The sequence below is a fragment of the Phalangium opilio genome, unplaced genomic scaffold (assembly GCF_054372755.1).
Source record: "Phalangium opilio isolate 3A_F unplaced genomic scaffold, DU_Popi_V2 ptg000024l_1, whole genome shotgun sequence".
Classification (NCBI taxonomy): Eukaryota; Metazoa; Arthropoda; class Arachnida; order Opiliones; family Phalangiidae; genus Phalangium; species Phalangium opilio.
In genome coordinates, this window is record NW_028324155.1 from 1,657,814 (window position 1) to 1,681,443 (window position 23,630).

The 23,630-nt window shown below is 39.0% G+C and overlaps 3 protein-coding genes across 8 annotated transcripts in view; 1 reads left to right on the forward strand and 2 right to left on the reverse strand.

Annotated features, from left to right (window-relative positions):
• LOC149692068 (uncharacterized) overlaps positions 1–10,198 on the forward strand; it is a 30,138-nt gene extending 19,940 nt beyond the window's left edge. For 2 of the 5 annotated variants that reach the window (XM_089867722.1, XM_089867724.1), the window contains exons 2-8: positions 4,278–7,158; positions 7,453–7,686; positions 7,750–7,861; positions 7,986–8,152; positions 8,279–8,362; positions 8,563–8,799; positions 8,857–10,198. In XM_089867722.1, coding sequence (XP_089723848.1) covers positions 4,336–7,158; positions 7,453–7,686; positions 7,750–7,861; positions 7,986–8,152; positions 8,279–8,362; positions 8,563–8,799; positions 8,857–9,879 — 4,680 coding nt within the window. In that variant the 5' untranslated portion in view covers positions 4,278–4,335 and the 3' untranslated portion in view covers positions 9,880–10,198. Of the gene's footprint in view, positions 1–4,065; positions 4,144–4,277; positions 7,159–7,452; positions 7,687–7,749; positions 7,862–7,985; positions 8,153–8,278; positions 8,363–8,562; positions 8,800–8,856 lie in introns of those variants that run through there. The other 3 variants (XM_089867725.1, XM_089867726.1, XM_089867727.1) reach the window with 3 other exon arrangements.
• LOC149692069 (putative acyl-CoA dehydrogenase 6) lies at positions 10,175–14,946 on the reverse strand. Of its 2 annotated transcripts, XM_089867732.1 has the most exons (8): positions 14,605–14,946; positions 14,337–14,457; positions 14,133–14,262; positions 13,934–14,040; positions 13,693–13,860; positions 13,442–13,615; positions 12,992–13,153; positions 12,555–12,907 (listed from the first exon to the last, which is right to left on the reverse strand). In XM_089867732.1, exons 1-8 carry the CDS (start codon positions 14,818–14,820, stop codon positions 12,657–12,659), a joined length of 1,329 nt encoding a protein of 442 aa, XP_089723858.1. In that variant the 5' UTR covers positions 14,821–14,946; the 3' UTR covers positions 12,555–12,656. The 2 variants fall into 2 exon arrangements, with proteins under 2 accessions (XP_089723859.1, XP_089723858.1); XM_089867733.1 differs by lacking the exons at positions 12,555–12,907; positions 12,992–13,153; positions 13,442–13,615; ... (2 more) ...; positions 14,133–14,262; positions 14,337–14,457 and adding exons at positions 10,175–10,560; positions 10,635–10,796; positions 10,971–11,419; positions 11,476–11,605; positions 11,863–11,983.
• A 503-nt stretch (positions 14,947–15,449) lies between these two features.
• On the reverse strand, positions 15,450–20,938 carry LOC149692070 (nose resistant to fluoxetine protein 6-like). The gene is made up of 14 exons (XM_089867734.1): positions 19,280–20,938; positions 18,687–19,183; positions 18,350–18,585; positions 18,152–18,269; positions 18,006–18,093; positions 17,831–17,940; positions 17,537–17,707; positions 17,366–17,462; positions 16,968–17,306; positions 16,729–16,848; positions 16,525–16,645; positions 16,138–16,324; positions 15,905–16,047; positions 15,450–15,766 (listed from the first exon to the last, which is right to left on the reverse strand). The coding sequence occupies exons 2-14, from the start codon at positions 19,066–19,068 to the stop codon at positions 15,530–15,532; spliced, it is 2,349 nt and encodes a 782-aa protein (XP_089723860.1). The 5' UTR covers positions 19,069–19,183; positions 19,280–20,938; the 3' UTR covers positions 15,450–15,529.
• Positions 20,939–23,630: the final 2,692 nt, after the last annotated feature.

Consider the following 23,630-nt stretch of genomic DNA (forward strand, 5'->3'; position numbering starts at 1 on the left):
ATGCCATCTTATACGCGTACATAATTTGTTAGCAATGCATAATTCATTAGGAGCGTAAGTTCATAAGATATGTTCATCCATAAGTTTGTCACTGGTTACAAACTGGAGCTTGTCATGAAGTGACGTAGGTCATGGATTAGAGGTAAAGCGACGCCTGGTGAGGCGCTGTCAAAGGCTTAGTAATGCAGACTAAATAGGAAGATGGAAGTCCTGCAAAAACTGAGTGTAGCCAATCAATTCTCGCTTGTCGTTCTCGAACTAGCTCGAGCTGTAAGTCTCTAGAAGTGTCATACTTATGGAACGTATCTTATAAACTTATGTTAGGAATGATACGTAATTTCTCAGAAAAGAAGTGTTAATTATAAGAAAAATATGCAGAATTAGTCCAAATTAGAATAAAAATAATCGTAATTATTACAACAAACATTCTGATTTATTACTCTAACCATAAATTCAAAGTAATCATCCCCTTGGAAAAAGGAATTGGATTTAGGTCGGCCCGTGGTTTTATTTTCTTCTTCTTACCTTTTATAGGGACGAAAGAAGAATATGATTTGTGATTGTTAATTTGGTTCCAATTAAGGGGGTTATTATAGAGAAGACGGTGTCTTCTATTTCTGTCAAACAGCTCGACATCATCGCGCGCGGAACTGCAAAATAAATATGGGTCAAAACTTCATCCCCTTAAAATATTATAACTGGTTTTAACGACACCGTATTGTAAGAATTAAAAGGTTTCGACACGTAAACTTTGGCGTTAATAACCTTGGGGACTTTGTTTAATTTCTTTTTTTTATATATATATATTTCAAGACTTTAATTAGCGGTACTTAATGTCTCCTGAACTGGTTCCGAATTTCATCAAAAGTTCAATCGTCTTATTGTATAGTTATAGTTATTAATGAGTTATAAATGGGTTGAATTAAAATTCTAATTACTTGATATATTAGTGAGGTTTATATACAGGGTGTTTCTGATAAGTCTGGTATAAAATAGGGTGTGTTATTAGTGTCAAAGTGAGTGGGAAGTGTCATCAAAGAGCATGGGGGTTTCAACATTTAGCTGCGAAGATATGTGCTTCCAAACATCGTCCAAGGGAATAGACATACATGTGGAGTAGGACAGTCTTCAATTGTCTTCAATCTACGAACCTTATTGAATCTTTATCTACTATTAATGGTAAAGCTAATTAATTAACCCACATTTGTGACTATTTCCTTCATTTATTTGATGCCAATGTTTGGGATCCCAAAGAACATGGTAGACTTATCAAAAATAACCTAGTCTTATCGTAAGAGACTTTCTTGGAATTTTCCACGAAGTTATTTCTTAGGAAAGGGTCTAAGGGTTTTTGGCAAGAATCACGAATTGCAAAGTCATATATATAATTCATGGTACGAAATACCAAAATCTGATTATAAAAATTGAAAGCACATTCCATAGGATTCCCATAAACTTATTTTTACTCTTTTTTTCTCTTTAAATTCCTTCGGTGGAGCTCTATAGAGTTCCTGTAGCCTCTTATCGTTCAAGAAACTCTCGTACTTCTGAACGAAGCATTTCCTATATATATAAATCTGTTTTAATTTAATGAAGAAGAAAAATGTTCAATCTAAATCCTTCATGATAGATACGTAAGGGTGGATCTTTTTCGACCAATTTTAGGTCCAATATTTCAAGGAGGTGCCTAAGGGATAGCGAGTTATTCGTTATCACTAGTACAACCCTAACCCTGTAATACTCTTCATAAGTTTGGGTTCACGAAAGGGATATTTCTTTCTTTATAAAAGTGTAGAAGAGCGTCTCGTGCCGATACAGGCTCCTACGGAAGACTTATACTTTTGAAGATTGTTATAGCATTATGCTCCAGGCCCTCTTGACAAGCTTCATTGGCTTTTTAAATTGTAAAACAAGATAACTCGTAAGACTGGATTTCTCCAAAAATGGGAAGTTTAAAGTTTACAAAATTGTTGCGCCTAAGGGCGGATTCGTGCTGGTACCATCAATTCAAAGCGTGTTTTAAAATGTTACGGGATGGTCAACTTACCAATAAAATTGCATTTGCCCCAAAGGAAGTAGTAGATAAATTAAGAGTATAAAAGTTTATTAGAAGATCGGATAAAATGTATATTTTTACTACAGCGACAGATAAGATATTTGCTTTCAATTTTCAAGTTCGTGAAAGCGTGACACCTGTAGTGCGTCGAACTCTCTTAGGAATGTTATGTATGTATACGTATGGACACTATATACAGGGTGTTTCTGATAAGTCTGCATGGCATAAATTAAGGGGGATGTTCTTTGGGAACATTGAGATAGAAGTTTACATTTTCGACGAGAAATCGCATGAAGAACATCCCCTTAATTTATGGCAAACTTATCAGAAACACCCTGTATAGCTCTCCAACCTAAAAAGTCTGATGCAAAACTTGAAATTCAATGATATAATTACGCCTATCGGATGTATGGCGAGTGTTGTATGGAGTATGTTATGGTCATATGGAGCCGAGCCGAAATTTGGATGAATAAAAAAAGGGGTTTAAAAATGTAATTTTGTAAAAAAGTGCAACGACCTGTATAGTTAGTTGAAATAGCATTTTTTTACGTCTACATAATTTTAAACTGTTAAGATGTTTTTAAATCCCAGCTATATGGATTTATTTGTAGAATCTTAACAAAACCTTAGCAGCGCAACCTTGAATTTTAAACACTTAAAATCTTAAGTGATATTGAGGTACTATTTTTAAAAGAAATTTAATCCACGCTTCCTTATGTACGAACACGTGAATGAATGAACGAATGAATGAATGAAGCTATAATATAAACATAATAGATGGATGATGAAAACCTTGAAAAGAGAGTAAGGGAAGTTGGGGAACACAAAAAAAGTCAAGTGGATTGGTGTATTAAGCGTGGTTAAATGCTTAAGTAGCATCTGTTGAATGCATTTAAGCGAGGATCTATGGTGTTTGTACAGACCAGAATGTCTCACGATTACGTGAATGCTTTTGAAGTATGGTAGAAAATTAATTTCATATTAATAAGAATTTATCCGGATGTGAATAAATTTAAAATAACGTTTTTTTCTTTGTACACGATTTAATTTTACTCGTACACCAAACGGTTCAAACACCCGCATAACTGCCTTCAAATTGAACGAACATAAGCGGAGAAACAAGCTAGTTGCAAACTTTGTTTGTTTGGAATTTAAGTCACTAACATTAAAGGAGCTCAATGTCTGACAGTCTGAGGGATTTCAGAAACATTTTTATGACACTTGCCCCATCGTCTCGTGGATGGTTGAAATAACGGGAAAAATTGTTACACGCAAGACCTGACGTAATTGGGAGTGAGGCCAATCTACTAAATCTTCTTGAGAAAGCTAGAGAGAGAGAGTTCTGGCCGTCTATCTTCCTTAAGAATTAGGCGTCAAGTCAAAATTAGCTTATAATAATCTAAACTTGGCGAGCTTTGACTTTCAAGAGCGAGGACTTCGACTGAAGGGCCTTGTTTTATTTATAGAAACGTCTGTAATTGGAACTTTCTCCTCAAATCACGGTTCAAAAGTGACTTGTGTGAGCTAGAAACCTACAAGATTACACTATTAAAATCGACCAATATAGAACTGAAACTTTCACTCGAGGATTTTTTTTTAACTAAAAGTACATAAAATTCAGTCAGGCGTAAAGTTTATATTTAAATGTTTTCAGTGGAAAAGCTATCAAAAACAAATCTTCCAGGTTTAATGCCAGCATTTTGTAGAACGTTTTAGTATTTTGCCCCCTTAAATTTCATCCACTTGTGGAAAGAAAAATGATAAATCTAAAAGGTCCGCGCTCTAGATGGTCTAGATGTAGTGCAAGTACTTTAGGCGGCGAAATTTCTAAAGAAAAACGTTTTATAAAAAATGAAATTTTTGTACACTAAAAAATTTCCTGTTTTCTGGGTAATTAAGAGTATACGACCCGCGCTAGACCGCGGGGGTAACAGCGTAAAGTCAGAAACAGGAATCATTAGAAGAAGCACCAGGCGTGAAGTGTAAGCGAAGAAACGCTCTTACCCCTAAAATTACCTGTAAGTCCCGCGCCAACCTTTTCGTTACCATCATCAGCTGTAAAACGTGAAGGATGAAAATATTAATAGGTATAAGTCGCTAACGAAGACTGTGGTTTTTCGTTCCTTGATTATGCAACCAATTTAAAATAATTAGCGTAAATTTTTTAGCTTTTTCATAACGACTTTCAAACTAAATCGACTCTTTCATTCTTAATTTACAGGAAATTGCGCCGGAGACCACGAGTCGGGAGGCCATCCAGGCCCCTATGAGTAATCGCCATGTCCGTCATTTGCCAGAACTTCGTCCAGAACGCCTGGAAGAAAGACCTCTGTTCTAACTGCTTCAAATCGTTAGGCGATCACGAGTCTGATCAGCACCATCATGAATCGCCCGTAATGCCAGTCTCGTGCGCGGTAGAAACCCATCAACTGCGTAACGGAATCACCAATAAAAACGGGACCAGATACGTCTCTCAAGCCACGACCATTTACCAGTCTCGGGGGCTTCATACAACTTGGACGTCACTACTAGCCGAAAGGCAAGAAAAAAAGAACGGATTTTTTCAATTAGAAAACGGATTTCAGGGAAAACTCTTAACCATATCCACCAAGACGAACGGCGTCGATAAAAAATCCACCCCCAACGGAGAAGTGACCAAGCTGAACGGCTTAAGTCGGTCTAACGGCTTAACAAACGGCTACTCGATGGAAACCGTAGAGTTAACGATGGATACTAACGGGGTAATCCCGAACGGTATCTTGAAGTCAAAATCGGTCAAGAAAAGCAAGACAAACGTCGGTTTCGATGAAGATTCGCCGCTGGTTATAGGTTACGGTGGCAATGATTACGATTCGGACGACAATGATTGGGAAACCGGATCGGACGATGGCGATTTTCCCATCGAAGCTCTGGACTGCACGGATGAGGATCGAGCCATCACGAAGATCACGAAAGAAAACACAGAGTTCAATTCGGATAACGCCAACCTGTTACGCGCGTCTTGTTTAACTAACGGTTCAACCGAGGAGAGTAAAAAATCCAACAATATTTCCAATGGATCCCTGCCAAATGGGACGAAAGAGAAGGAAGAGGCGGTGGTGTTGTTGGAGAATAAGAAGAAGAGTACTAGCGGAGTAAAGGTTTCGGAGAAAGAGGGGGATCAAGAGGATAAAAATATCTCAGTTCGGGAAAAGGAAACATCGGATATAAACAAAAGCGAGAATAAGGTTAAGACACCGAATGGCGTTGTTCATCAGTCTCCGTCCCAACATCCTTGCATACGGAGAAAGGATCCGGCCCCACCACAGGCGTCCGTCAAACCTTTCTTGAGGGAGACCGCGCAAACGATTGTCGAGGCGAAAGACAGACTCAATCCTAAAATTAAAGCCAGCGACGACGTAATCTCCGCCATCGAGAATAAATTGAAAAGCCTGAAAAACGAAGGAGACGCGCCCAAAAATGAAGCTGTAAAAATTAACGGTAGCGAATCTACCAAAATCAAAGTAACCGCTGAAACTAAAAGCGAAGACAATTCGGTAAAGAACAAGGAAGTCTCAATTGCTAAAGAATCTCCCAAACTTATCATTGATGGTAACAGCGATCGAAATCGTGTTACTCAAATAGAGACGAAAATGTCCAATGGTTACAAGGATAGTCCTCAATCCATGGCCTACGCTAGAAAATCGTTTCTTCACGGGAAAACGGCGGATGACCCCGATCCAGACGAGAGCGCCATTTACACCCCCGGCAAAGGTGACCTTTTTGTGGCTAACAGAAACTCGTCCTCCTCAACTGATGCGACGGAGGATTCCGATTCGGGTACTTCCACGACGAGCGGCACCTTCGTTTGTTCGGCGGAGCTGAACTTGTCGAACAAGATCGGAAACGCGACGTCTTCCGCTCAGGACGCCTCCGGAAAAACAACAGGTTCGGAAAAGAGAGACTCCGCGTCCGAGACCGGAGGGTCGAAACCAATTAGCGAACCCTCCAAGCCCGAAAGAACGTCGATCGCCTCTTCTACGGCCCGTGACGACTCTCGTTCCGCTTCTCCAGATCCAACGAGAAAATCAGTCAAGTTCGCTCCGTCTCCCGAATCGGAGAACGTTTATGGTCGCCTTCGAAAAATTTCTAATACCACCCAAGAATCTTCCCCGTCTAGCTCGACCCGAAGTTCCATTGATTCCGGCGAGGAGACCCCGATTTACTACGCGGTGTCCAGCACCATTATCCATACCGAAAATCAAGCGAACATCCCACACGTTGCCACAGTTCGAAGAACCCCAGTTTGTCATTACGCAGAGACAAACATCTTCCCAGAAGCGGAAAGGAAGAGCACAGGTAGCCCGGAAAAGGAAACCGCGAAAAATCGCGAATCAAGATTAGCGGCTCTGGCTCAAGAACTGGAACTAGCCCGGCACGGAAATGGTTCCAAACGACCAGCACCGTCGCCTCCGAAACAAATGGAACAGGGAGACCGTCTTCCTCCCACTTCCCAAAGCACCCCTTCGACCCCAACTATGTCAACCGCCTCTTCTCACAATCAAGTATCAACAGAAACTGAAACAAACTACGGTAACGTCACCATCTATGGAAAACCGGCCATATACTCGACCCCTAACAACGGAAACGGATCGTCGAAAGGTAAAAGCGCCACTATTTCGGCCGTCCATGGTAAGAAAGTACTCGCGCTTCTTAATTTCGACGAGAGCGCCAAAAGCAGCAAAAAGACCAACAAATTCTCGATCAAAAAATTCTTAAAACGTGGGAAAGACACGGAGACATTGGATAACATCTTCCACGTTCAACAACCGGTTTCACCAACCAGCCTCAACCCAAAAGCATGGAAGAACAATGATTTTGACAGAACAAAAATGAAATTGGAAATAATTCATCCGATGGATTTGGCCAGCAAGGAAGGGGGAGCCTCGGTTCAATCGTCCAGTGAAGTAATCAACATATCTAAAGCGTACGATTGCAGCCCAATTTCGTCCAGCGAAAGATCTCTGTCAAGTAGTCAATTGTCCGTATCTCAAGACGGCATCTATGACGACGAAGCCACTTGGCAAGGATGCCCGAGAAACAACGGACCGACGTCCATGCAGGTTAGTACTCTCATAGCTTGTATAATTACACAAAGCGTGCGCCGCGCTCGAGAGGCCTATACTTCCCCTTTCTTCATCTTTGAAACATTAATATAGGAGGGCCCCACACAACGCGCTAGCTGCTAATGGCCTCTCTTTTAGAAAAATATCTTCAAGAGAGTTTTATTAGCCTAGAGCGGTAAACTTGAGCGAGAAGAATTATTACGAAAGAATGCTATTATACGTGGCTAAAATATAATATAGAACCAGAGAGAAAAACTATAGCGAGAGTCATCTTAATCAATTTCTTTTCAGGTTCCAGGCAATTCGGAAAACCATGATATAGAAAATTCTTCAACTATCCTGTCCACATTTTCGCCTAATAGTCAAACGCCCAAGCCAACCGGATCTAGCCCAACAAGCGCGTCCGTGGATTCTACTCAAGGAGCGACCCCGTCAGCTAAAAGCAGTCATGGCAAACCAATCCGCCCTCCTAAACCACCCCCTCCACCCAGACTCAAGTCCCTTCCCCTGAATAAAACTGATAAGGTAATATCGTTAAACAATGCGTCATCAAAGTCAATTTTAAAACTCTTCTTTCTTAAACCGTAGGATGAAGCCAACGTGGTGGTTAGTAACGGTACGTCAAATTTACTTCCGGCAAAACCCCAAGTACCAAAACGTCTATTCAGGCCCAGCATGAAATCTGAATACGCGAATTTGGGTAAAAATGAACACTAAAACCGGCTTTTTATGCGCGTCGTTCTAAGTTTTGGAACGAACGTGTTCCACTCAATCATTACTAGATTTTAATTGCGGACTTTTCTTCCAATTTTTCCGTGATTAAGGAGACGTTCGATCACCCATGGCGCCGAAGAAACCCGAACGCTTCCCTAATTCGCGACCTTCAACTCCAGGGTCAATGGAGCAGCTTTCGACGCCTTACTACGATGATGATAACGCCTATGAACTGGTGGGAGTCGAAACCGATTCCAACTACAACACCCAAAGCGACGTGAGTTAAAACGGGGTCGCGTATATAACAAGCTTAATCTTTCTTAAATTTCGAATCTTCTAAAACGCACCACTTTTTTCTTTATTTTTCACTAATTCGCACCAAACCCTTATTAAAAACTCAAAGATAACCGACGAAATAACATACTCCGACGCAGAACCTATCTATACCGATGGCTATTCTATGTGCACCTTTGACTTTGCCACGCAGGTTTGTACCTATAGTAATGTCATGAAGGAAGAGACGATTGAATTTAACTGAACCTTTGTCACGGGCGATAAATTCTCGCCTCTTTCAGTGTCATTCACGCGAGCTTATTAACGGTGGTACACGGTTTAATAATTATTTTAATAACCACCTCGCGTCCGAATTTAAATCATCTAGGTGTTAACTCTATAATTATTATTAAGGAACCGAAACCAGAGGAATCCACATCAAGCCAGGACACACTCTGGCGTGATTCGGACCGGGTAACAGTCACTGTACAACGTGGAGCAGTGTACGATCGTCAAGGTGACGGTCCCAATAAACCGCCTGGAAGTCAGTGCGGAGATAAAATTGACACGATGGCTTGGCTCAGCCTGGAGCAGAGTTACGCCATAGTGGCAGCGGCCAACCATGAAGTATTGGCCAAACTAATCGATCAGGTAAGACCTTTAGTCGAGTTAATTTTCCACTCCTTGATTAACATTGCAATCTTTTAGGTTTTGAATCAGAAAACAAACGTGTTTCAAAAACCAGACGGTCGAAACGTCACTTGGGAAGACTTTTACTTGCAACAGAATAACCCAGTGCGCATCATTGGCGACAAAGTGATATACCACGCTGTATTCCGCCACACTCCTAAACGGGAAGTGACCTTATTGGTCACCGCTCATCCCAGCGGACTACTTAGAAGGGAGACTTTCTCCAAGAACTTTTTTCTCGGGAAGTTCAGCGATCTTTTGCCTCGTTCGAGTATCGATGTCAGTTGGTGCAATCAAGCCACGTCGGACACGGTCCAAGCTCAAATCTACATCCTGCCCAAATCGGATGTAGGTTCTATACAAAGCTATTTCTTCGACAAATCGATACCCATCGAAAAAGGAGACGCGTCCGTTTTCGAAAAAGAACTATGCTTCGTTTATCTTCAACTTATTAATGCTCTAAAAATATTGCAAGCCCACGGAACCGAAGACGTGGACATGAATCAGGAAGAATTAATTCTGTCGAAGGACGAGAAAGATCAGATGAGTAATCTGATCTTCTTGTCTGGCGATTTCGTGACGGAAAGCGAGGGCCACGGTAGTTTAGACAAAGTCAGTCTCTGCCAGTACGCCTTAATATTTTTGCTCAGGGTTTTGCATATTCCGGACGCGGAAACGTTAAACCACGGTAACCATAACTTTCCCCTTTCACCGTGCGCCAGAAAGATTTTCATCACAGTTGCCAAAGCTCTGTCTCAAGAGAAAGCCTCCAGTCTGTCCAAAGCCAAAAACCTCTTGGAGTTCCATCTTTGGGGTCCGAAGGACAAAGTCTACGGTTGTCTCTCCGCCTCCGGAAGTCAAAGAATGGAGGAAACCCTTCAGAGGTGGTTGGACATTGAACGAGCTCAAAACCTCAGATTATTGGTGCGCAGCCACAAGAACATTAGCGCTTGCGAAGAGCACCAACTTCAATTTCTGGTACGGACCAGTGCCAAAGCCTTGAAAGACATGACTAGCGCGCTTAGTTTTGAAAAACTATGAGGCTTATAAAGGAGGAACGCCTTATAACCGCGATCAAGATTTTATTTTACTATAGTTTACCATTTTCTTTTTGATTAGATAGACAAAACGCGAATGGTTTGGGCTTCTGGCAAGCGTGGAACCAGTAGCGACTGTATTTTTAAATCAATTTTTAGATAATACTTTTACGTAACGATTATTGACCATTTCATTAACTAATGGATCTTTAAGATTATAGTCTGTTATTATTTCCGAACGATAAAATGAATTCATATTTGTATATAATGTGTACATAGAAAGACTTTAGACATTAAAGTCGAATATATCAAAATAATATTTAATCATATGTAAAGTATTTGTAGGAAGATGTTTTCACTAAAATTTGTCAAAATTAATTGCCCCTTGATGTAACTGTTCTTACAGCTTGAGGTAGGTTACATTACCTGACACTTGATTACTTCTTAGCTGAGGGGAGTATATTCATATATTTACAAATAATTGACATCATAACTTCATCCGCACCGCCTCCAATAGAAGTTAATCTCAAATCCCTATAAACTCTGTTGATAAAGGCCTCTTTGGTATATCCCATCCCACCCCAAAATTGTAGACAAACATCCGAAACTTCTCTAGATAATTTCCCAGCTTTCAACTTCGCCATTGAAGCCATGAAAGTCACGTCTTCCCCATCTTTCATCTTACCTGGAAAAGTAAGTTCGTCCCATGTTTTTAATAAAACCATTCTTTTGAGAACCAGTTTACAGCCTGGGACTTACTGGCAGCGTTATAAACGAGCGCTCTAAGACATTCTACTTCCGATTTAAGGTCAGCCAATTTATAGTGCAAGGATTGGTTGTGAATAAGTGGATGACCAAATGCCTTTCGTTCTGTCAAATAATTTACCGTTTCTTGGATGGCTCGGTCCAAAGTAACGCATACTATAATGAATTGTAGATGGTTCAGGTTGTGTTTTGAAAAAGGGGCCGGACACTTCCAAATAAAGCGAACGGAATTTCGTTAAGGGCATTTGATTATGTGATTTCCTCTTTCATCTCGTGATAAATGTCGGACCCCTCCGTTTTGAATGAGGAAGGAGGAAAAGTAAATCTTACATTGAGGACAAGCCCCGAGACGTTCACTCTGAAACTGAATCATTTGGTAGGTGAAACCCTTTCCTTCCTCTCCAATTATGTTTTTGGCGGGTACTCTAACATCCTCGAAAAAAATCTGAGCAGTGTCAGAGCAAAGGTTACCCATTTTCTTAATCTTTTTAGCTACGGTTATTCCAGGAGTGTTCATGGGTAGGCATATTAATGATTTGCTCTTATGGACTGGTCCTTGATTGGTGTTTGCCAGTAGACACATCCAATCAGCTTGACAACCATTGGTTATCCACATTTTACCACCGTTTATGACTAAATCGTCACCGACTCTCTTGGCAGTCGTTTTAATGCTGGCCACATCGGATCCTCCAGTGACTTCACTGACCCCTATACAAGATACAACGTCTCCCGCAATTGAGGGGGCCAAGAACTCGCGCTTTAGTTCGTCAGACCCAAAACTATGGTTAAATTACAGTTAGACACTAACAATATTATACTATTAAATTCCCGTTACTTGGCCAAAGCCGGCGTGGAACATTCAGTATGAACGAAAATGGACATAGGAACTCCATTACAATTAACCCATCCTAGTTCCTCCAAAAAGGCCAAACTAAATGTGTAGTCCAAACCTAACCCACCATATTCTATAACAGAGCCAATTATGTTTTGTGTTAACAATAAATATGATGTATGAATTAATTTAAACGAAGCAAGACGACTGAGATTAACAGAACACACTTATTTATCACCATGTTAAGCCAATAAGATTATTTTAAAAATTTCGATATGTGTTTAAGGGTGCAGCTCTTATTTAGTTAATGTTATCTGTTATTCATTCCGGCGTCTTTTAAATACATTAATTAATGTAATTAAAATAAATTAATTTAATTTTAGATCGTACCAGTTGGTTTGGAAATACCCAATAATCCAGCTTCACCAAACTTTTTGAATATTTTTTTAGCTGGATAAATTTCATCATCTTCCCATTGGTCAACAAATGGATTGATATCTTTATCAATTATCTAGAAAATTGTGGCGATTTACCATTCTTATATTATCAGTTTTATTTGAATTTCCACATTTCAATTCTAACAGCATTAATTTCAGGGGTGTGCGGGTACCCGCCTTCGGGTCCGGGTCGGGTACCCGACCCGATACCCGAAAGACATCTTTTAGGACCCGAACGGGTACCCGAGTCCCAATTTTAAGCCTTTGCCAATACCCGCCTGAGTCTGAAGGGTCCAGTTCATGAGTCGTTACCGCGCGTGTTTCAATACTTTTGCCTTTCATAATTAAATAATTTAATCAGTATTAAGTTATTAATTAATATTGTTTAATGAATTACACTATGGGGGATAATGGCTCAGCTTTGAAATCTAGCTTTTAATTGGACTCTAAGGTAAAGCAGAGACCCGAATTGGACCCAAAAGCTAATTTTGGGGATTTTGAACTTGAAGGACCCGAAGACCCGAAGGGTAATTGAAAATTGGACCCGATACCCGCGGGTACAATTTTCTATTACCCGAAATTTACCCGACACCCAAAAATCTGGACCCGCACAGCCCTGATTAATTTGTAGGAAAGTTCATCAAATTTGATAAAAATATATATATTTATTAAACTTTAATCATTTACATAAACATTATTCTCCAATCATATATCAACAAAATTGAGCATTAAAATGGTATTATATTATTATTTTTTGGGTTGAGGAGGAAGTGTTCCCATAAATTTGCAAATAATTGATAGCATAACTTCATCAGCTCCTCCACCAATTGAAACCAATCTGGAGTCTCGATAAAGTCGATTAATTGGGGCTTCTGTTGTGTATCCCATTCCACCCCAGAATTGCAGGCAAGCATCAGGTATTTCCCTGGATAATTTGCCAGCTTTGATCTTAGCCATAGTCGCCAATAGAGTGACATTTTCGCCCTCAATTAGTCCAGCTAATATCAAAATTGAAAATAACCAAATTTCAAATTGGCTTTTTCAGTTTAAAACTGTGGGGATGAGTAAACAAACATTCTCACCAGCTGCACGATAAATTAAGGCTCTAAGAGCTTCAACTTCAGTTTTCATTTCAGCTAACTTATAATGTATGCTCTGATTGTAAAGTAATGGTTGACCAAAGGCGTGTCTATCCCTTAAATAATCAATGGTCATCTCAATGGCTCGGTCAAACCCAGTTAGAGCTGAATTTTTGAAAGAGAAAATATTGTTTTTAAACTTGGGGGTGTTCTTAAAGGGCTCCTTCGGACCCTTAGACACATGGCCCCGCGGATTTCCGAGCCCCCCCTACCTAACCAGATGGAGGGAGTGAAAGAAGGGGGATATTAACAAGGAGGGAACTACTTAGGGGTCGGAAATCGGTGGGGCAAAGTGTTGAGGAAGATCGTCTATGAAGAGGGGATGGAAATCCGCGGGGCCATGTGTCTAGGGGTCCGAAGGAGCCCTTTAAGGAGAAATTTAAATTCATTTACATATGGCACACATTGCCAGCCTCTCTTCTTGAAATTGCAGCATTTGATAAGTAAAACCCATGCCTTCTTCACCAATAATGTACTTTGCAGGTACCCTAACATCTTCAAAGAATGATTGGGCAGTGTCAGAACACAAGTTGCCAATTTTCTTAATTTTTTTCGAGATATTCACTCCTAAGAGTAAAATTTCAATTTTCCTCAATCAATTTTTGGTTCAAAATTAAATTATGCAAAATAATTAGCTTTTAAACCTGGCAAATTCATTGGCATACAAATCAAAGATTTGTTTTTGTGTGGTGGACCTTGATTGGTATTCGCTAAAAGACACATCCAATCCGCTTGACACCCATTTGTGGTCCACATTTTACCCCCATTTATGACTAAATCATCACCCACTCTTTTAGCTGTAGTTTTAATGCCTAAATATAGGTTTGAATTATTTTTAATTCATATAATTTGGTACCATGAGTAAATATTAAATTTAAAACTAACTGGCTACATCGGAGCCACTCCCAACTTCACTAACTCCTAGACAAGAAACAACATCACCAGCTATTGAAGGAGCTAAGAACAGACTTTTAAGTTCAGGGCTTCCAAAACTGTTTCATAAGACATAAGAGAGAGTTCATTATCCGAGTATTGGTTTATCTCTATTCAGAGAAGAGATAAGAGTACTTTTATCAGAGCATACTTAGCTAGTGCAGGGGTAGAGCAATCTGTGTGTACTGCAATACCCATAGGCACACCTCCAGCATTAGCAAAACCAAGTTCCTCCATAAAAGCCAAGGTGTAGGAATAATCAAGACCAAGGCCACCATATTCTTATTGAAATAAAAAATGGTTTTAGTTCAAACTAGACTTTTAATGGAAGGAAAGGGGTTTTGCATGAGCTTACCAGTAGATCTGGTAATGCCCAACAAGCCAGCTTGTCCAAATTTCTTAAATACTTCATGCGCTGGGAACAATTCCTCCTCTTCCCATTTATCAACGTAGGGGTTAATATCCTTATCTATTAACTACATAACCAACATATAATAACTGTACCTGTACCATTGATGTAGGCCTAATCTAGATCTAAGAACATACAAGTAACAACCTTCCCTTAGCAACACCCATTGCCTTAGAATTAATTACCGATTGTCTGTTCGAATTAATTTTCTCACCTTACGGACCGTCTTTTTCATTTCCTCATGTTCATCCGTGTACAAGGAAAACGATGTTTTGGGAATAGCGTTTTTAATAGAAGTTGAATGTAAATATCGCGAACTAAATAACCCTAAGCCTTGGCTAATAATTTGAGAATTTCTCTTTAAACATTGATTAAACTCGTTAGAATACACGGTACTCAAACGAACGATTCTGGCCATATTTCCTGCCATTATTAGGCAAAAGTAAACTTTAATTAACACTAATTTAACAGATAAGGAAATAAAATGAAGCGATAAACAAACTACACGTCCTCTCGCAGACAGACTCCGGAGATGACTGCGCTGTCTGCTTATGGGTCACGTGTTATATTTTTCTTTTTCGTGGCAAATTATCCTCATATAATACGTTGGCAGTTGCTGGTCTTGACTGTACTAAGATGTATACGAAGTTACCATGGTGTGACACTAATCTTTTAAATTTGTTTTCCCGGAGAAAAAACAAATGTTACGAATCCCTGCTTATATAAGTCTTTTTTTTTCTTGCAAGCATTTCCTACTTTTATTATATAATAAAGTGTAAATTATGCCAAATTCAATGTTTTAAAGTTCTGTGTAAAACTTTTAAATAATAAATGATTATATCACCATAAAAAACACTAAAAACTCGGGATTAATAAGCCACAAATATATTTACATTAAATTATGACCTCTTTTTAACAATTCCCAAACCCCAACTGTTATAGTAAGTGTAGATGAACTACTTTTACTTACAAATCACGTGACTTGAAGGAACGTTTACGGTACTGTATATCACGCCTTAAAATAGTGTAAAAGTATAGGCCTAGTCTTTCTCGTACTCATAAATTGTTATAAGTATGGTTTATAATTCGTTTTCTAAAATTTTATCCATTACAACGAACATCAATAATTTTCATAAAATTTAAATATTCGGGGTAGAGTCATTAGCGAAGCGACGGTCCGAACCGTCGATCTCACCAAGTTTACCTCTGGTGATATCTTTAAAACTGCCGGCTTTCCATTCCGCGGCAGTGGTGGATTCACTCTTACTCCTTTTAAAAATCAATTTTTCCAAGTTTGAAAAGGGGAGTTCGGCCAAAAGGCAACAAACAAACGAAACACCGATCGTTAGTAAAAGGTTTCCGCAAAACAAATACGCCTGAAGTAAACGCCCGCCAAGGATAAAGAGACGAAAATAAAACAAATATTTTCGCGCCATTATTACAATATAAAGAAACACTAGGCCTACTATACCAAGGTTGAAATAGTACCAATGGCAATAAAAATGAGCCCTTACCATATTATAGTGATCGTAATAGATACGCTCTTTACGACTACCAAGATTATAGATGATAACCAAGGGATGAATTAGGTAGCAGGCGTAACTCAAGTTGCTCAGAGGGATAAAACCCGACCACGATAACAACCTATTCAGAAAATCTATGTATGGGGAAAATAACGGTACCGATGAAGGGTCGAAAAAGATATAAAATTAATCCGTAGACGGGGTAAAGAAAAAAGAAAACTGACCAGCTTGTCCAGTAACGCATAGGTACACCAACCAAGCTAGAGGCAGTGTCCAGGCTGTTCTGTGTGACGCCGCATAAATAGAGGACAGAAGACGATTGGGAAGAGCGCCGCGATTCCAAGAGTACGTTCCGAATAAGAGGATTACGCTCAAACTAAGAGCCAATAGCCAAATGACAGCTTGTACAAACTAATGGGATAAAACGAGTGGCTTAATATAAAACGTTACTTCCGAAAGCCCTAAGATAAAAAGCGGAAGAGTCTCTCCATCACCCGAAGACACGAAAAAGAAGAACACAAAAGGAAAATGAACTCCTTTCGATGAAAATCTCTCAGTATGGAGTTAGAAACTTATGGAACATATCTTATGAACTTATGGTCATTACGTACCGGTGGAATTCGGTGATTTTTTCGTCTTTTAATTAAGTAAGCTAACATTACACCAACGCAAAATCCCCCGACGTGAGCATAAGGTTTGTGATAGACCTTAATTACAACGTCATCCAATAGTCTTGATTAATTTCCAGTTAAAAAAAATTAGGATAAAAATAAATTTCTTATGGAAGGAAAAGTTCAAAATATTCATGTTTGTACTTCGTATTTGTTAAAAACATCATAGCCGGAGCCAAATCGTAAATGTAATTCACTGCCCCGGTTATGAAAATCCCCAAGGACGCAATCACAAAAACGAGAATAACTCCCAGTCTCGGGTATCTAGAAAGGCGGAAGTAAAACTTTCATTTCTTAACTCTCTCCGAAGAAGGAAAGAGTCAAAAGACATCCATAGAAAATTGATTCGCGAAAAGCAAATAAAAATATAAAACGCGTCATACTTGTATAAAGGTACGAGAAACAGGATGCTAATGACGTAAAGTTGCATATTGGTTGATAAGTACCACGTGGCCACCATGCAAGATTTATGATATGGTAACAAGTTGTTGAAATATAACATATTCATCCACCATCTTTGTTCACAATTTTCCGCTTCGGTTTCCACGAACTCGTGCCAAAGTGGACCGTCACCCGTCAACGGAAGAATAATAGCCAATGAAATAATTACGGCTAACATGGGTGTCAACCTCCAGTAACGTCGCAGTAAAAATACGAAAATGTTCATGCTACCGTTGCTACGTGTCAACTCGGGCCATTTGGAGTACACCACCAGCAAACCACTGGACATAACTACATAGTTCTAAAAAACGTGGAAGAACTAATTAACAACCTTAATTACCTCACGAAGAAAAATGTCTCAACGCTGAACGTAAAATTAATCATTGGAGTGAAGTAGAAGTTGTTAACCACACCGTCGTATCCATTTAAAAGCGAACCTATATAATGATTTTCAATTAAAAGCAAGGGTTCTTATGTTTAACCAAGAACGATTTGATGCCTATGTACGTACTGAACGTTTGGGTGTTCCTAAAGTAGAAATAAGTATGTCCGTAGACAATCCATATCATCGTCAAACACCTTATGCCATGAAGACAACTGATGGAGCTCGCAGGGTTGGAGTTCAAAACCAAATCGATATTGGACCGTACACAAAAACATACGAAAAATCTCCTAACACCATCTAAACACGTAGGATAGTTAAGACATCTCTTAAGAAACAAGAACACACTTAAGACCCGAGAACGTATTGGCAAGCTTATCTTATGGCTCTAGATGGAAACTATATGAATGAACATAAGCTTACATAAACAATTGTAACAGCTTGATGAAGCGGTGTTTGACTTGGGAGATGGCATCGTTTGATTGATTAAAGTACCCAGTATAGCCAACAAGACCAGTGATCCGAAGAAACCGCTATTCAAATATTAGGAATGTTTAAAGGCATGGCGACACGTAAATGGATATAAAGTGTAACGTACAAAACGGCTATTTGAGACTTCTTCAAAACAGTTTTCTCCTCAACTTCGCATCGTGGAACTTCAGCCGTCATACCGAAAATACTGGTCACTGAAATTGGTAACTTATTTTAAAGCCTCAGAGATAGGAATAATGTGTATAAGAATACCTAACTGAGACAGATTTTCGACATCATTAGGGGAACAAGGCGAGGGCACGCATACTCCCCATCTTATCGCGTTGTCCCGAGCTAAAAATCCAAACTCTTTCATGGCTGAACCAAAGATCTATCGATGGAGGACGATAAAAAATTATAATCCGAATTTAACAAGACTAGCTTTTTCCTCCCACGATTCTTCTATCTCACCTCTCCTTTCCGTAGAGCGGCGACTACCTCTCTTAGAGCTCCGTCGAAATTTCTCGGCACAATACCGTCAAAGACAGGCGGCCTAATTAAGAGGGTACAATATTTCCCGGTAAACAACGGTACCGTTTCCTCGACATCTTGATAGGCGACGGCCGATAGACATTCCCGATAAGAGCCCATTGACGAGATAGTTCCGCCGAGTAGGCCGTCCGGTGGTTTGCCAGTAGCGTCGAGAACTATACATGGTATAACCCACGGGTGGGGGGTTAGATTTTAGCCTAACTTATCGACCCGAAGAAAGAGGGATACTTAAGAGATTAAGGAAAATAAGGCTAACTTTTAAGCGCCCATCCTTTGAGTTGCCTGAGGGCGAAGGTCGTTCGAACGACGGCTTCCTGACACTCGGAACTAAGATTGGCATGGGAGCCTTGACGAATGACGGTTGGCAAGACGCTCTTCAACAAATCGTCCACTTTGCTTTTGACCTTAGACTCGAGACGAGACCAATTCTCTCGACTGGACAATATATCCTCCAATTCTTTCGCAGTCTGCGGACGAGTAGTCGTCGTAGTTTTCCGTTTCGGCTCCGAAGAGTTTCCATTATTTCGCGAAGAGGAAGCGAAGGGGGAGAACGATTTAGACGGCTGAGAAAATGCCCAAGGAAGCGAAAAGAGCAAATAAACGAGAGAGAAAATCGACACAGCCACGATTCTTCTCATCTTTTCTTAGTTTCGCTTCTTTTCTTTCCTTAAAAATATCCCAGTCAATCCTTTCCTCTTACGGAATATGGTAAACAACACGTAGAAATTCGAAAAGCCTATCTAAAGAAACCGCCTGAAAGAAAGAGGAAAAAAGAAAGTTGTAAAACCGGCATCTCGTTTTCATCGTAAAACACAAATATTAAAAAAAAGATATTGGAAATAAAATCACCTTTCATATTTGGAAACTATTACGGTGAAGACGACATCAAAAATTCGAGGACCTCACACTTGGAAAACTTTCGATATTTGACTATCATTTGAAAATTTTACTTTTTACATCGACGGGTATAAGGAGGCCATGTGCCCCAAAATCCCATTTGAAAAGAAAAAAAAAATGTTTTGCTATATTAACAGCCTATAAATGGGTACGTCATGAAAAGTGTTTATATATATATTACTGTTCCTATTTCGGTTATTTGTAAAAGAATGAGGGGGCAGTTCAAAATCTATGCCATGTATTTCGCGAGCGATTATTAAGCGCCATCCGTAACGCCTGTCTGATTTTTTTTTCTCTTTTAAACTTTGTTATAACTTTCACAGCATACGTCTTCCCGAAAAACCATTTATTTAAAAAAAAAAAATAAAAAAAAACTGGTTTCTTTTTTTAGAAACTTTGTTTGAAAAACAAACGTCGAACAATCGGTATATAGTTCAGTCCCATTTTCAACTTAGTTGTAAGCGGGTATAGTAAGTAATTAGGACTAATTCTAATTATGCCATTCAGTATAGTAAGTGCACAACGCCCAATGGTACGCTACAGCGACTTCTCCAGCCCCCCCCCCTCTGCCACCCTTTAAGGGGGTTCATTTCGAACTAAAAACATTGGAAATCCAACCATATTGACGGAACTAATACAAAAGATGCCAAAAGATCCCCTTTTCAAATAGATTTATTGTATATTTTTTATACAAATTTATATATATAAATATAAATAATATCACCGCATTGAAATTGGAGCGGAGTTTGTTGAACTCCATGATGCAGTTAGTCAACTATTCAAGATAAATGGTTAGACGTATTTATAGTCTTCACGCACCAATAGGCAATGAGCTAAAAGTAAGGGCTAAAATAGTTCCAAAGAGCACCGATTTATTATTGGATTTGAGCATATATAGAAATTGGAATTAATCCGTTTATTGAAAGACCTGATGTGGTAATTTCTAGTTTAACACAACACGTAACTAACTAATCAGTATTCGAAGGGTATACAACAATATTCTTTGTATTTTGCTTATCGTATTTCTTTAAACCATCAAAAGAGAGAACTTAAGGTTCATCACATCAATCTTGAAGGATCGTTTTCTCGATAAGCTAGGGGGATGGAAAAAGGCGTGGGAGTGAAAGAGAGAGTTTCGCGTCTTTTAATGCCTCGAAAGGGATTTCGAAGAATTATTTTTCATTTGTCGTTTTTCATATCCGAGGTTCTTTCCTTTTTCGTGCCCCTAAAGGCTTTTGAGGCAATTTTTCTCCGGGAACAATTCACCTGCTTCTATCGAACGAGTGAAGAATATTTAGGAGTGCACACTCAATCGGTCAGAAATGCCCCGTCCGTATTCCCTTTAGAAGGAAGTAAGCAAGAGCAGGGTAAGAAGAAAAATCTTTCAAATAAGCCTTGCCTTGTTTCCTACAATGATTAACATCCTTAATACACCGGAGGAGAAATTAAAGTAACTCAATATTATTGATTCTTGGAGATTTTTCAAAATTTCTCTTGTTTAGAACTGAACTAGATCATGAATCAGTTGTTTTCAAAACATGAATAATGTTACGTAACGCCCCTAATTTCAGAAGGGAAGAAACACCACAAGGTTGGGGTTGCCTTCTTGGGTTATTTACCTATGGCCAAGAAACACCGCTAGAGGGAGTGCGAATTGGCTAGCCTCACGCGTGTAGTGCTCCGTCTGTGTGTTGGTTTCTCCGTAATGAAATAGACTATAGCTTCCCTACCTTCACTCATATTTCATTATCAATATTCTAATTAAGGTTCAAGTAATTTTTATGAAAATTATTATCTAAATTGAGCAAATGTAATTGAAAAGCAAATTCGAAAAATACGTATGTACTTTCATATAATTGAAGCAAAAGCGGTATTATAAACTTCCCACGCCTCATACCAAGAAAGATTTCTAGGAATTTTTCCCACAATTCCATTAAAATATTTTGAGGGCTTTGGGTATGTGGAAAGAATGGGTATGCAATGCGCTATGGGGGCTCCCATTCTCTTAATTAGGCAAAAGACTGGAACGCGATGCGACGCGTCTGCGTGCTGGTTTCGAGGGCCATAGAGAATGGTCTCGAAAAATCAAATAACAAACCGAATTAAGGTCATAGAAAAATCTATTATACGTTGCCCCAACGCGAATTAAAAGGACAAAAACAAGAAAATCTAATTCTACAACTGCTTTATTATTGATCAAATTAAATGAGATACGTTGGGTGCCATGGGAAATGAATTAAATTCCGCTTCAACAGTCTTTCAACTTCCCCAAGTTTTCGAATAGTGAACTTTTCCAGAAAAAATACAGACAAAACAATTTTTTTTTTCATCGAAACCTGGAAGATTTTTTAATAAAAGAACGTATTTCTTGAAGTTCGTTTCAAATAAAGTGTGCACGGTTTTCGAATCTAGGTTCTTTCCAAAGACGTTTAATGTTTACTGAGAATTTCGGTGGCGTCTATGACGAAGTGTTATCATCACCGAAACACCTCCTTCTCACAAGAAAGCTAACTTTTAATTTGGCTTCTTACCTGCACTTCAGTTTGAAGAAATGATTTGTAAATTTTCAATAATTTTCTGTTAAAGCTAATTTGTGCCGGCATAAAAGGTGTTATCTTATTGGTTTCATTAAGAGACAATTTGGTCTCAAACTGAGTTATATTTTCACTATTTCAGTACAGTCGTCCACGAAATTCGCAGGGCCCAAAATAGTACGTCCCTACCTGGGATGAACTAGAACGTAAACACTTTAGAAGGTGGGTAGTGGAAAGAACGGTGCATACGAATTTGGCTTTGCCCTATATCGAATGTCCATTGTCGGAAATAAAACGGTCTCTTCCGCAATTCCTATTTATTTCAAATGCATGTAGCCTTATGTTATTTTACCAGTTTAAAAACTCAGCTGAAAACAATAAATCGTACCACATCTGTTACGACTACGGTAATTAGAATTAAAATAGGAGAATAGGGTTTAATACTCGGGTCGCAATTCAAGACGAACTGTTTTACTTCAGGTGATCGACGTCCGAGTATATCGACTCTCGTCTTGACTCAACTAAAGCCATCAGCGAATCATAGGAATAATTCATGAACAGAAAACGACTCCATTCCGCCGAGCTAAAAGGTTGTAACTTTGTTATAGTTAAGCCTAAAACTTAAGTGATATTCGCTATCAGGCTTGCAATATTGCTATAGGTCATGTTAGTTGGTATTTTAAAAGTTAGAGAGTGTTCAGTTAATCATTAGTACAATCAATACGGTTCCTTTCTCCCGACCTTCAAAGGCTTTCAACTTTCAAGATGGTCGGTCATTGATTGATACGAAATATATTTAAACTTTGACCTTTATTAACCTCGGAGAGAACGGTTATATAAAAAAGGCCGATGGATTTGAAAGAAGAGCTTCGTTAACGAAGACTTTATACAAATTAGCTTCCTGAACAATTTTTTTACTTGAAAATCTTCCAATAGGGCTGATTTAAGTAAATACAGCAGAAGACTAGGGAACCCAACTCAAGTTGAATATCCTGATTTAAATTGGAAATCCTATAGTCAGGGTAAAATCTTTGTGAAAAATTTTAAATTTTACGGAATCGTACAATCAAGTGATATAAATAGAATAAGAAAATATTGAGTAAGAAAATACAATATCAACCACACTAACTCGCTTCCAAATCTAGCGCAATCGCATTCGATTATTTTCTAAAAATAGCATATAATACCTCGAATTAGCCTACCATCCATGAATACTGACTATAAGCTTAACCTTCAATATGAACATCGGTAAACCTTGCAAGCGTTGTTTGAAAATCTTCCTTGAGCTCATAATATAATACAGGGTGTTTCTGATAAGTCTGCCATAAATTAAGGGTGATGTTATTTAGGCTATTTTAAGTCGAAAATGTAATTTCTATCTCCATTTTGCCGTCCGGGTCACTGTTTTTGAGTTATGATTTGAGTGTTTTAGGGATGACCCCTTAAATAAATTAGAAATCATTGTCTAAATCAGTTTCTTAATTCAATTTAAGGGGTCATCCGTAAAATACTTTGGACAATCTTAACTCGAAAACAGTGACCCGGACGGCAAAAGGACATAGAAGTTACATTTTCGACTCAAAATCGACTAAAAGGCCACCCCCCTTAAATTATGCCAGAGGTATCAGAAACACCCTGTACAATAGAAATCAAATCTGTTTCTCAATCGAAAAAAAGAGGAGTAGAAAAAGCAATATACGAACGGTAGTGGATCACAAACGATTAAGATATCCCCATGGAATAAAGACATCTTGAAAGATATCCAATCA